Source organism: Giraffa tippelskirchi, chromosome 1 (genome assembly GCF_054371585.1).
Source record: "Giraffa tippelskirchi isolate mGirTip1 chromosome 1, T2T-mGirTip1v1.2.pri, whole genome shotgun sequence".
NCBI lineage: Eukaryota > Metazoa > Chordata > Mammalia > Artiodactyla > Giraffidae > Giraffa > Giraffa tippelskirchi.
The window spans coordinates 20363767-20377113 of NC_137275.1; the positions used below are offsets into that span (position 1 = coordinate 20363767).

A 13347-nucleotide genomic window follows, 5' to 3' on the forward strand; every position below is an offset into this window, starting at 1 on the left:
ACAACTAAACAACAATGAACATACTTAGGAGTGGAATTTCTGGGTGATACATTTTATCTAAGTTCACATTTAATATAGATTGCCAAATACTGTGAGTAGTTTTCCAAAATGGTTGAACAAATAGACACCCTACCAGCACTGTATGAGTGTTGTTATTCTCCACCATTACTGGCATTTAGCATTGTCAGTTTTTTTTATTTTAGCTGTTCTGGTGGGTATGTTTACAGTATGTTTATGTTGTGCTGTCTCATTGTGACTTTGACTTGCTTCTTCTTGATATTTAACAAGGGTGAATGCTTTTTAATTTATGTATTCTCCATTGATGTCTGCTTTCCCCCTGTAGCTTTGTAATACAACTGTTGTCATAAATCAATGACAATGTCCATGTATGTTTGGATGGCTTTTAGGTCTCTCTGTGCAGGTCTAAAGGTCTTTTTGTCCATCCTTGTGCCAAGAGTATAGTCTCTCAATTATTTTGATTAATAATAATTCTCAATATCCATTACTTTAAGTCTTTTAGTTTTGTTATTGTTCTTCAATGTTGTGATGCTATTCTTAGGCTTTCTTATGACTAAGAATTTTAGAAATTGCTTGTCAATTTTCATAAAAAAATTTTTTAGGATATTTATTGAGATTTCATTGAATCTGATCAATTTGAATATGATTGACATCATTAAAAAAATTGTCTTCTCATTCATGATCTGCTAATATGCCTCCATTTATTTAGATATTCTTTCATTTCTCTTATTATTTTGTACTTTGTAGAAGGCTTACACATTTTTGTTATATATAATCTTATGTGGTCGATATTTTTGATCTTTTAAAAATGATGTCATTTAAAAATTTGCATTTTTACTTTGCTACTGGGATATAGAAATACAACTGAATTTGCTTATTGACCTTGAACCCAGCAAGATTATTGAAATCAGTTTTTAATTTTGATAGTTTTACCTGTACATTCTTTTGAGTTTTCCATTCATATAACCATGTGCTTTAGAAAGAATGGCAGTTTTATTACTTCTTTTCCTGTGTTTATATCTTTGATACACTTTTTTCCTTTTTGCTTCATTTATTCTTTTTGTATTAAATTTGCTCAGACTCTTGATTCAGGGTGAAATTGAAGTGTCCCATTTCTAATATCTGAAGGAAAGTATTTCCAGAACATGATATGATACTTTCTGTTTTTGTTTTGTTTTACAGATTTTTTTTTAAATCAGATTAAGAAAATTCCCTTCTATTCCTAATTTACTAAGTGCTTTTTTTAAAAAAAAAAAATTAAAACATATATGGGTGTTTAATTTTATCAAATACTTTTTCTTCATTCAATAAGATTTTGCTATGTATTTTACTCCTTTACCCTTTCATTGTGGTTAATTATGTTGATTTTTTAGTCTGGTCTAGATGTGTTTGTTTTTGACCTTTGTACCTATCTTTATTAGGGATATTAACCTTTAATTTTTCTTGTAATATGGGTTTTTGTTATTAGGCCATTCTTGCATTAAAAAATAAGTTGGAAAAATTTCTTTTTTCTATTTTCTGGAAAGGATTATATAAGCTTAATAATGTTTTTTTCCTTAAAAATCTGGAAAACTTAATGTCACCTAGGTCTAGAATTTTCTTTGTGGAATAGTTTTTTATCTATTTATTGCTAATCAGATTTTCTCTTTTTTTTAAATTTCAGTGTTGGTATACTATATTTTTCTGGGGAATTTTCTTTTAATCTTAATTTTAAAAATAGTTATTATACTATCCCCTCATTTTTCATATTTCTAATGTCTACGTTGATGTCTCTTTTCTCATTTCCAACATTGGCAATTATTCTTTCTCCCCACCATCCTTTCTCCCCCGCTGCCCCATTCTCCATGAATTTGTCAATTCTATTAGACTTTTCAAATAAAGTATTTTGAGCTGTTTTGATTCTCTTCATTGCACTTTTTCCTTCTGTGTTATTTTCTGCTTTTTTTGTTATTTCCTTTCCCTTTTTTGAGCTCACTTGCTTTTCTTTTTCTAGCTCTTTAAATCACTTTCACTTAAGTTGCTCATTTTTAATCTTTTCTTTTGTAATCTAGTTAATAGTGTAAGTTTTTCCCCTTAGTTTTGAATTAACTGAATCCCACAAGTTTTGAAAAATCACATTTTTATCATTTATTTCAAAATTTTATCTGATTACTTTATGATTTAATCTTTCTTAATCAGTGGGCTGCTCAGAAATTTATTACTCAGTTCTCAAACATTTGAGGATTTTCTGATTATTTTTTATTGATTTTGTTTCTGATCCCTAGCTTAAAGTTTTAGCTTCTATTGTTTTCAAAGAATATGCTTGTATTATTCAATCTTGTGAAATTTGTTAGATTTGCTTTATGATCCTCATATGGTCAGTTCTCATGAAGGTTCCACGTGTAATTGAAAAGAATGTGTATTCTGAATTTGTTGGAATACAGCTTTTTAAAGTGTCAATTAGGTCAAGAAATTAAGTAAAGTTTGATAGTCAAGTGTTTAGATCTTCTATTTTCTAACTACTTTTTCCCTGCTTATTCTATTAGTTACTTAGAGGGATGTGTTAAATCTCCCAAAATGGTTGTGTTTGTCTATTTCTTCTTTTAATTTGGTCAGTTTTTTTTTTGTCAATTTGATGATATCTAATTAGATGGATAAAGATTTAAAAATATATGTATCTTCCTGATGCTATCAATATAAAATATTGCTCTTTGTTTCTAGAAATAATATCTTTCATTAAAGCCTACTTTCCTGTATCAAGGAAAATTTTCTTTACATAGGCAGAACTTGTTTTATTGTGCATTCACTTTATTGCACTTTAATATATTGCATTTTTTACAAATTGAAAATTTGTGACAACCCCATGTCCATCAAGTTTATAGGTGCCCCATTTTTCCAACAGTTTGCTCACTTCATATCTTTGCATCATAGTTTGAAAATTCTCACAGTATTTCAAACTTTTTATTACTGTATTTGTTATGGTGATTTGTGATCAGTGATCTTTGATATTACTACTATGAGTTACTGAAGGCTCAGATGATGGTTAGCATGTTTTCACAAGAAAGTATTTTTTAATTAATGTGTGTACATTTTTTTAAGACATAATGCTGTTGCACACTTAATAGTCTACAATATAGTGTAAAGATAACTTTTATATGCTCTGATAAACCAAAAAATTTATGTGACTCACTTTGTTACAATATTTGTTTTATTGTGGCTGTCTGGAACTGAACCTGCAGTATCTCTGTGGTATGCCTATAATTGGGCTTCCCTCGTGGCTCAGACTCTAAAGAATCTGCCAATAATGAAGAAGACTGGGATTTGATCCTTGGGTCAGGAAGATCTCCTGGAGAAGGAAACGGCTACCTCCTTCAGTATTCTTGCCTGGAGAATCCCATGGACAGAAGGTCTTGGTGGGCTACAGTCCATAGGGTTGCAAAGAGTTGGACATGACTGAGTGACTAAAACACACCCATGCCTATAGCTGGTGTTTACATAGTATATCATTTTCTGCCTATTTTGAAGTTTTCTATATCATTATCTTTAAGGTATACTTCTTATAAGCAACCTCTTTTTATCAATCTGACAATCTGGTCTTTGAATTGAGATATTTAATATATTTATATTTAATATAAATAAAAAATGTTTGGGTTTAACTTTAGCATCTTACTATTTGTTTCACTTTGATTTCTTTTTTCTTTACCTCCCATTTTCTTGAATTAATTAAGTATATTTATTATTCCATTTTCTCTTCTGCTAGCTTTCTAGTTAAACATTCTTAGACTAATCTTGTAGGAGTTACCCAAATTGTAACATACATTCTTAGTTTATTCAATTTCCAATATAGATTAGTACTTTTATCAATACCAAGACCTTAAATTTATATTAACTTCATCTACTGATCATACAATTTTGGCTCTTGTTTTCATATATTTATTGTGTGTTTCAAACTCTACAAGGTATTATTCTTATTTTTTAAATATTTGTTTTTATTTATTTGGCTGCCCCAGGTCTTATGAATAGTTGTGGCATGTGAGATCTTTTAGCTGTGACATGCAAACTCTTAGCTACAGCATGTGGGATCTAGTTCACTGACCAGGAATTCAACCCAGGAATCCCCCTGCGTTGGGAGCACAGAGTCTTAGCCCCTTGACTACCAGGGAAGTCCCCTCTACAAGGTATTATTATTACTCTTTTATGAAGATGAGCTTCCTTTAGTCACCCACATTTTACTTTTCCCATTCTTTCTTTCTTCTAACATCTGGGATCATTTTCGTTCTCTGTTAAGTCTGTTGCCAATGGAATTGTATTTGGAATATATATTCATTTTCCTTTAATTTTTAAAGGCTCTTTTCACTGGGTAAAGATATTGAACTAGGCACTCTGAAGCACTTTGAAGATATTCCATTGTCTTTTGGTCTCCATAATTTATGTTGGCGAGTAAGTCAGTCCTATTATTGGTCATTTGAAGGTAATAGTGCCTGTTTTCTCCAGCTGCTTTATAAATTTTTCTTTTATATTGGTTTTCAATAATTTGGCTATGATGGGACTAAACATGCTTTTTTATGTATATATTTTATTTGGCATTTGTTGTGCATCTTATCCATAGCTTGGTACATTTTCACTGATTTAAGAAAATTCTTAGATATGATGCTTTCATAGATTGTTTCAGACTAATTTTTTCCCTTTGTTTGGGGTCCAGTTACATATATGCTCAACTTCTCTATCATGCTTTATATGTCTCCTATGTTTTGCTTTTGTTTTTATTGTTCTTCTTTCTATCCTAGATTTTATCCAGTATTCTATCTGGATATATTCTGCCTGCCCAATTCATTTTCTAATCTTTTTCAGCTGTGATTTTTTAGATTTTAAACCCATCTATTGAGTTCTAAACTTCAGATATTGTATGTTTAAATTCTAGAGTCTCTATATGATTCATAAAAAGATTCATTTTCTCAGTTGACATTTTCTATTTTATCCTTGATTGTCTTAAACATAGTTATACTAAAGTTTTTACCTGATACATACAATTTTTTAATCTACTGTGGATCTGTTTCTGTTGTCTTTTTTCTCTTCATCTTTATCCATTTGATCTTTTCTCCTGGTATGCCTGGTAATTTTTTATGTCATGCCAGGTACTCCATATAGAAAAAATGTGGAGAAAATTTGAGGCCTAGGTTTTGTGACCATCTTACAGAAAGATTTACCTTTGCTTCTCACAGGCAGTTAAGCAGGGGGACAAATAATTTTAGCCAAAATAGGATTTGTAGTTTTAAAGTTAGTTTTTTGTTCTTTTATTCCTGTGTGGGTTAGTCTTTACTTCTAGGTTACAGCTCTTTTGATGTCCCATCTGTGATCCTAGGTTTATTAGGACCTATCTTGGTATGTCTTAAACACTGACTTGTGTCTTCCAAACTCTTTGAGGCTGCCAAAACTCTGCTCAGTGCTGCCTACACATCAGTAAATGCCTTAAAGGGAAAAGAAGAGGTGAATATCAAGTTCATGTTCTCTTGTTGATCATCTTTCATCAAGCTATTGCTGTGTTGATAGGTCTCCAATGCTATCAAGCAGGTTTGTAAATATATATTTCAATCAGCTTTTATGCTTGTTTTATGTGAGCAGGGAGAGCTGTGCTTATAATGGCTGGCCTATATCATAGTTAGAGAAAGAGTGGCAAAGTTCTTACACTTAATCACTACTGTATGTAGCTTCATAAACAGAAAATTCAAGACAAGACTCACTTGTCCAAGACTTTATGAATTACTTTGGAGAAAAACTCATAGAACTCTTTTCTAAAAGAATATTACAATGTGTTTATGTACTAAACTAAGTTAAAAGGATCTAGAAACTCTTTGAGGCTGTGGACCATGCTTAATTGCTTTTTATGTCTTTACTAAATGCTTAGTAAATTTGTTGAGGTGAATGGGCATGAAAATACATGTTCTAGGAGTTTGGGATAGAATAACAGGATGTGTGAGCTACTGTATGTAGGCAGCATTGGTCACAAGGGATTTTTTGTTAGATGTATAATATTTGGTAGGTCGAGGGGAAAAGAAACCAAGTTCAAGGAGAAAACATGTGCCAAGTCTGAAGATGAAGCTGGCAGGCATAGGAGACAATGAGGTTACCAGTCTATCTGTAACAAAAGGTTTGTTTTGAATGTATAGAGTGGATGCATGTGATGAGAAATGTGGGAATACCACATTGTGGGATGTTGATTTTCTTCTACGGGCAAAAGGCTTTTCATAATACTTCCATGCCATGTTAATAGAAGCTAAGCCAAACAAAGAAATAAAGAAGACATTGAGGTTTGGAAAACATTGATTTAAACAGATTTGTTTACGGCAAGATTTCTTTGAATCTTTAAAGTGTGCATGGTGAATTCCCAAAATTTTCTAAACTCAACAGACTTTTGTGTATAAAGGAACAGTGCTTCTGGGAACATGTTTTGGGAAATTGGGATATGTGGGCATTGAGGAAATACTTGCTGGAATATGACACTAGCATGAAAGGCTTGTGAAAGCTGGAGCTTTTATGGTATTGTTCACAGATTTCCCCCAAGAAGAACATCTTGCAAAAGTCTTTTTTCACTTTATATTAATTGAGTGAATTAATGGTTTTAGTGGATAAAGGAAGAATGAGATCAGAGTGAAGTCAGTTTTTTACCAAGATTAATCTGATAGAGTTGGACTATCAAGAAAGTGGAGCACCAAAGAATTGACACTTTTGAACTGTGGGGTTGGAGAAGACTCTTGAGAGTCCCTTGAACTGCAAGGAGATCCAACCAGTCCATCCTAAAGGAAATCAGTCCTGAATATTCATTGGAAGGACTCATGCTGAAGCTGAAACTCCAATACTTTGGCCACCTGATTTGAAGAACTGACTCATTTGAAAAGACCCGGATGCTGGGAAGGATTGAGGGCGGGAGGAGAAGGGGACGACAGAGGATGAGATGGTTGGATGGCATCACCGACTCATTGGACATGAGTTTGAGTAAACTCAGGGAGTTGGTGATGGACAGGGAAGCTTGGTGTGCTGCAGTCCATGGGGTCACAAAGAGTTGGACACAACTGAGTGACTGAACTGACTGACACAGGTAAGAGATTAGAAGCTGAAAAGCCAAAAGGAAGCTGTTAAAATGATCCAGACCTAAGGATTTTTTTCTTGGATGTGGTGACATCCTTGGAAGTGGAAACTAAAATGGGTAACAGTGATATTTTGTAAAGAGAACTCACAAGATTTGGTGATAGATTAAATGAAAGAGGAAGGAAGTTTTCAAGGTACTCCGAGAGTCTGGATGACTCTGAGGCTGATGGAGTCACTATAGGGAAGAAGGAATTTCTATACAAGACTGTTTTGTTTCCTTCATGGAGCCTATGACTTGATGAAGAGGATCATAAAGTAGTAATTCCATGAACTTTTTTACTTTGGGTTGGAGAACCTTTTTTCTTTCTTTTGTTTTAAATTTGGCCACACCATGAATCATGTGAGGTCTTAGTTCCCCAACCAGGGTTTGAATCCTGGGCCCCGGCAGTAAAAGTGCTGAATCCTAACCACTGGACTGCCAGAGAAATCCCTTGAGAACTCATTGTGTAGAAAAGATCACAATTTTTAAACAACAAAGCTAGGAATGGGAGAGAGTTTGAATGAAAGTGAAGTGAAGTGAAGTGACTCAGTCATGTCCGACTCTTTGTGACCCCATGGACTGCAACCTCCCAGGCTCCTCCATCCATGGGATTTTCCAGGCAAGAGTACTGGAGTGGGTTGCCATTTTCTCCTCCAGGGGATCTTCCTGACTCAGTGATTGAACTTGGGTCTCCCACATTGCAGGCAGATGCTTTACCCTCTAAGAAAATACAGAACAAAACTCTGATTTTAAAACTAAACAAAACACTATATTTGAGTGAAAGCAAATGCATTGTGTAAAGTTTCTGACTTAGCCCACAAGGCAACTTTCCTTCCAGCACATAATTCTAAGATAACTACCAATAAAGTACGTTAAATAGAACATTTGAAATTTATGGTGACGATGATTAGGTAATTTCTTTGAGCTACTTTTTTTCCAAAAGAAACTAAAGTGTTCTAGGATTATCAAGAAATGGACCTCTGATTTGGGGACTAAATATGCTATGGGATTATAAATGTAAGTTCTGTCTAGTCTAGACATACTAAGAGTCAAAACATAAACAAAACCAAACTATCACCATCACCTTCTATGTCTGATCAAACCTTATGAGTACAAGGGAGGTGACTTCTCCAGCTCAGAAGGAGATGGAATGGGAGCAGCACAGTCTTCAGACTCATAGACTTAGATTTAAATCCTGGGGGAGAAGAGTTGCTTTTCAGCTTTTAGTCTGTGTGCGCATTCTTAGTCCTTCAGTCATGTCTGACTCTTTGCGACCCTATGGACTGTAGCCCGTCAGGCTCCTCTGTCCAGAATACTGGAATGGATTGTCATGCCTTCCTCCAAGTGATCTTCCCGACCCAGGAATCGAACCGCAATCTCTTAAGTCTCCTGCATTTGACAGGCGGTTCTTTACTGCTAGTGCCACTTGGGAAGCCCAGCTTTTAGTCTACTTATCTAAAAGTAGAAATAGTCACTATCTCACAGAATAGTAGTGAGGGTTAAATAAGATAAAAATGACTAGTACCATAGGAATTAGGTATGTGTATACACTAATGAATGAGTACTGTGTTATAGTCTCTTAAATAACCTTCTATCAACTAGACCTGCCCCTTTTCCATTTAAAAATCATATGTTCATTAGTATTACACCTAGAGTTCTTGAAGGTTGCTGCATTTGTGATGATGACAATTAAGAGTGATGATAAAATTGATTCATCATGATTAACAGAAAAATATTCAGAAATATTTTCGAAGGATTTCCAAATAATGGATGGTAGTTATAAGGGTCAAGTGTTGATGGAGCTAGAAAAGAATTTTTGTCCTTGCTGGAAAAGTTGTAAATTGTTGTTGTTGTTATTCAGTCACTAAGTCGTGTCCAACTCTGGGACTCCATGGACTATAGACCACCAGGCTTCCCTGTCCTTCACTATCTCCTAGGGTTGGCTGAAACTCATATTCATTGAGTAGGTGACTCCATCCAACCGTCTCATCCTCTGTCACCCACTTCTCCTCCTGCCTTCAGTCTTTCCCAGCATCAGGGTCTTTTCCAATGAGTCTGCTCTTCGCATCAGGTTGCCAAAGTACTGGAGCTTCAGCATCAGTCCTTCCAATGAATATTCAGGGTTGAAATCCTTTAGGATTGACTGGTTAAAGTTGTAAACACATGGGTAGTAATATTAAGAATAAAGATGTTTTTCACTAATTGTAACTCAACATCTCCTTTCCATTACATCAGTGAGAAGAAGCTCATTACAGACGCCCTTAATAAAAATCAATTTCTGAAGAGATTGGATCCTCAACAGATCAAAGACATGGTGGAATGCATGTATGGGAGAAACTACCAGCAGGGGAGTTACATTATTAAGCAAGGAGAACCAGGAAACCATATCTTTGTACTGGCAGGTGGGTTTCACAGATTTTTACAGTTATCATATAACAAATATTTGCCTATCATTTAATGCTTTTTTGTACATATCTATAAAAATGCAAAATTGGTTGTTCTATTTGTAGAAAACATAACAGATTGAGTTCATGAAATAGTAATATTTGTTGGTCGAATCACCCTGATGTTAGTAATTAATATTTATGGAATGCTTTCTATATGTCCAGCATCCTACTGAGTAGTTAATAGAGAGATCTCATTTCAGCTCACTAATTCTGTTAGGCAAGTGCTAATATCTTCATGTTACTAATGTGAACTATGTCACAGAGAGGTTAAGTAACTTACCCAAGGCCACACAGCTCATTAGTGGTGGAGACAGAATGCAAATTAAAAAATCTGATTTGAGAGTTCATACTTATTAATCACAATGACACTTAACAACTTCAGAAAGGTGTTTTAGAATATTCAGAATACCACTGCTTATGCTGACCTTTTACACTGTTGTACCTTGGAAAAGAAAACAGTTATTTTTGTGGCTCTGTTAAATAGTTTGGTTATATACCAATGATTTCAAAAGATCATTTAGGTGCATTTAGCCAACAGATGGACTTCCTAGGTGGTGCACACAATCGATAAGTCAAATGAAATGGCTTAAGATTAAGGCTGGTGTATTTAGAACCATTTAAAGGAATTCCTCCATATCCAATCACTTGATCATGCTTCCATGCTGGGTAGATCATAATAGTTAGAAGGAAAAGGATTTATTTCTCGGATGGATGTCAAATGCATATCAAATCTTGTAGTGGAATTCAACATTTTTTTTTTTTAGATACAGAAGCAAGAAATTATCTGAACAGGACTTGTCGTTATTGAATGCTTTGTCAAATTCTGAATTGCCTCAACTTTTTGAGTTTTAGGGAAAAAAGTTAACTAGCTTGCCCAGATGGACTGCTAACCCGGAATGTGCTGTGGCCTTTTACTTTGCTTCCTGGACATCTAAACAATGCTTTTTCAAATTTATAAATTTTTATTTATGGTCAAATATGATCAAAGCCCATATTTGGGCTTTGGGCGTTCTGAGGGAGACATATGTGAATAAGACATGATTTCTATGGGAAGTTACATTCTGGTAAGCATTACAAGTTTAGACAGATCTGTGTTAGCAAGGAGGGGAGAAAAGAATCACAGAAACCAAGAAACAAAGATGAGCAATGCTTTTATGATTCTTGTTTCCTTGAGGCCTTAAGTGTGGAGCAAAAGTTGCCTATCCATACAAATTAATATGCATGTATTATTCTATCAGATTTCCTGGGTGGCGCTAGTGATAAAGAACCCGCCTGCCAATGCAAGAGACGTAGGAGATGTGGGTTCGATCCCTGGGTCAGGAAGATCCCCTGGAAGAGGGCATGGCAACCCACTCCAGTATTCTTGCCTAGAGAATCCCTATGGACAGAGGAGCTGGCATGTTACAGTCCATGGGGTCACAAAGAGTTGGACATGACTGAAGCGACTTAGCATGCACTCACGCATTTTATTCTATTGGCAATGTGTAAAAGGTTGTTTTCTATATTTTGATTCTTTAAACTTGACAGTTTCATAGTTATTAGTGTATTATTTGCCATATACATGTTTGTAGACACCCTTAAAATTATAGTCATCCCCAAGTAATTATTCTACCCAAGAAGTGAATCGTATTCTTAATTTAGCCAGCATTCCAGTTTTAGGAATAGGTGACCCTGAGCAATTTCCCCCTCTTTCAGCTTTTCTCTTGGCTATTTCACTTCTGCTTTAGCAACACTAGAACATTCAGGCAAGAGTAAATAGATGCTTAAGTCAACCAATATTTATGAAACCTGCTAGGAAGGATTAGAAACTCATGTCAGCTTATCTTGTTCCTTGCTAATGACTCTGATGAAAGGCTTGGGGAGAGAAGACATTGAAAAGATAGATGTCAGTATCAGTATAGTTACTGAAGTCAGGGCTATAGCACACATGGAAATGAAAATTAGGTGATTTCATATTTGAATTAATTACAGTGTTATCTAAGAGTCGGATTGTGTGATTGAACTGATTGAGCAAATTAGTTCATTAATTCAAAATCTCCCCTTTATAAAATATAGCAAGAATAGCAAATAGTAAAAGCATACTTAGCTTAAACTTTTGGTATTCCATATCATATTTGGTGTGGCTCAAATCCCATGAGCCATAACCAATTAGGAAAACACTTGAAATGCATAAAGATCCATGATAGCAACTCAGCAGTACAGCTAAGTGGTTTTGACGAAATAGAATTTTGCTATAATGAGAAATTATTAAATTGCATATCTAACTTATAAGATTTGGAGCCAAAACGGAGTTTATTTCTTACTATAGTGTAAGTTCTAGCAGAGTAAATATCTTCTCTGTTTGTCTACCCTATCTGTCTGGCATGCAGACTAGCTCCTGGCACAACATAGGTATTTAGATCAGGTGTATTGAATGACCGGGTAGACAGAGCTGACCCAGAGCTGTTGTACTTAGCTGTGAATTAGGAGAAGGAAAGACCAATTCTTCAAGGGAAAGAGAAATAACCCCACCATTTTCTTCCTCTAAGAATATAGGTCTTATTACATATGGTTTTGGTTAGCTAATGGGCTTCTCTGGTGGTTCATACAGTAAAGAATCTGCCTGCAATGCAGGAGACCAAGGTTCAATCCCTAGGTCAGGAAGATCCGCTGGAGAAGGGAATGACTACCCATTCCAGTATTCTTGCCTGGAGAATTCCACGGACAGAGGAGCCTGGTGGACTACAGCCCATGGTGTCACAAAGAGTTGGACAGGACCCAGCAACTAACACTTGATTAACTAGGTTTTATTTGCACTTGTTTGAAGAGAAAGGAGAGAATTACCCAGGCAGAAGAACTGTGAAGAAGTTGCCTCTCCTTTCCCCCAACCTCTGCTCAGCTGAAGACTGTTGTCAAGTGCTCTTTCTTTTTTATGACTTTAGTTTTAGAACAGTGTTAGGTTTGCCGAATAATTGATAGGAAGGAACAGAGATTTCCCATATACGCTCTTCCCATATCCATAGCCTCTCCTGTTATTAACATCACTCACTAGCAAGGTATTTTTTTTTAATAACAAAAGATGAACCTACATTGACACATTATAATCATTTGAAGTCCATCCTTGGTGTTGTACAGTCTGTAGGTTGAGACAGTGTATAATGACATAGCCATTATTATAATATCATGCAGAGTGTTTTCACTGTGCTGAAAATCCCCTGTGCTCTGCCTATTCATCTTCCCCCTAACTGTTGGCAACCGCTAATCTTTTAATTTTCTCCATCATTTTCCCTTTTCTATAATGTTATATAGTTGGAATTCTGCATTATTTAGCCTTTACAGATTGACTTCTTTCACTTAGTAATATGCGTTTAAGGTTCCTCCTTGTCTTTTCATGGATTAGTATCTCATCTCTTTTTAGCACTGAATAGTATTTCATTGTCTGGATGTATCACAGTTTTGGGCTTCCCTGGTGGCTCAGATGGTAAAGAATCTGCCTGCAATTCAGGAGACCTGGGTTCGATCCCTAAGTCAGGTGGATCCCCTGGAGAGGAAAATGGCAACCCACTCCAGTATTCTTGCCCGGAGAATTCCATGAACAGAGGAGCCTGAAGCCTGGTGGGCTACAGTCCATGGGGTCCCAAAGAGTTGGACACGACTGAGTGACTAACACAGACGTTCACACACACACCACAATTTATCCATTTACCTACTGAAGGGCATCTCGGTCATTTCTAGGTTTTGACCATTATGAATAAAGCTGCTGTAAACATCTGTGTGTAGGTTTTTGTGTAGACCTAA

General features: G+C 35.4%; 1 protein-coding gene across 2 annotated transcripts in view; it reads left to right on the plus strand.

Moving 5' to 3' along the window:
* PRKG2 (protein kinase cGMP-dependent 2) overlaps positions 1 to 13347 on the plus strand; it is a 123225-nt gene that overhangs the window by 30567 nt on the left and 79311 nt on the right. For both annotated transcript variants that reach the window (XM_081505457.1, XM_081505451.1), the window contains exon 3: positions 9359 to 9525. In XM_081505457.1, coding sequence (XP_081361583.1) covers positions 9359 to 9525 — 167 coding nt within the window. The remainder of the gene's footprint in view (positions 1 to 9358; positions 9526 to 13347) is intronic.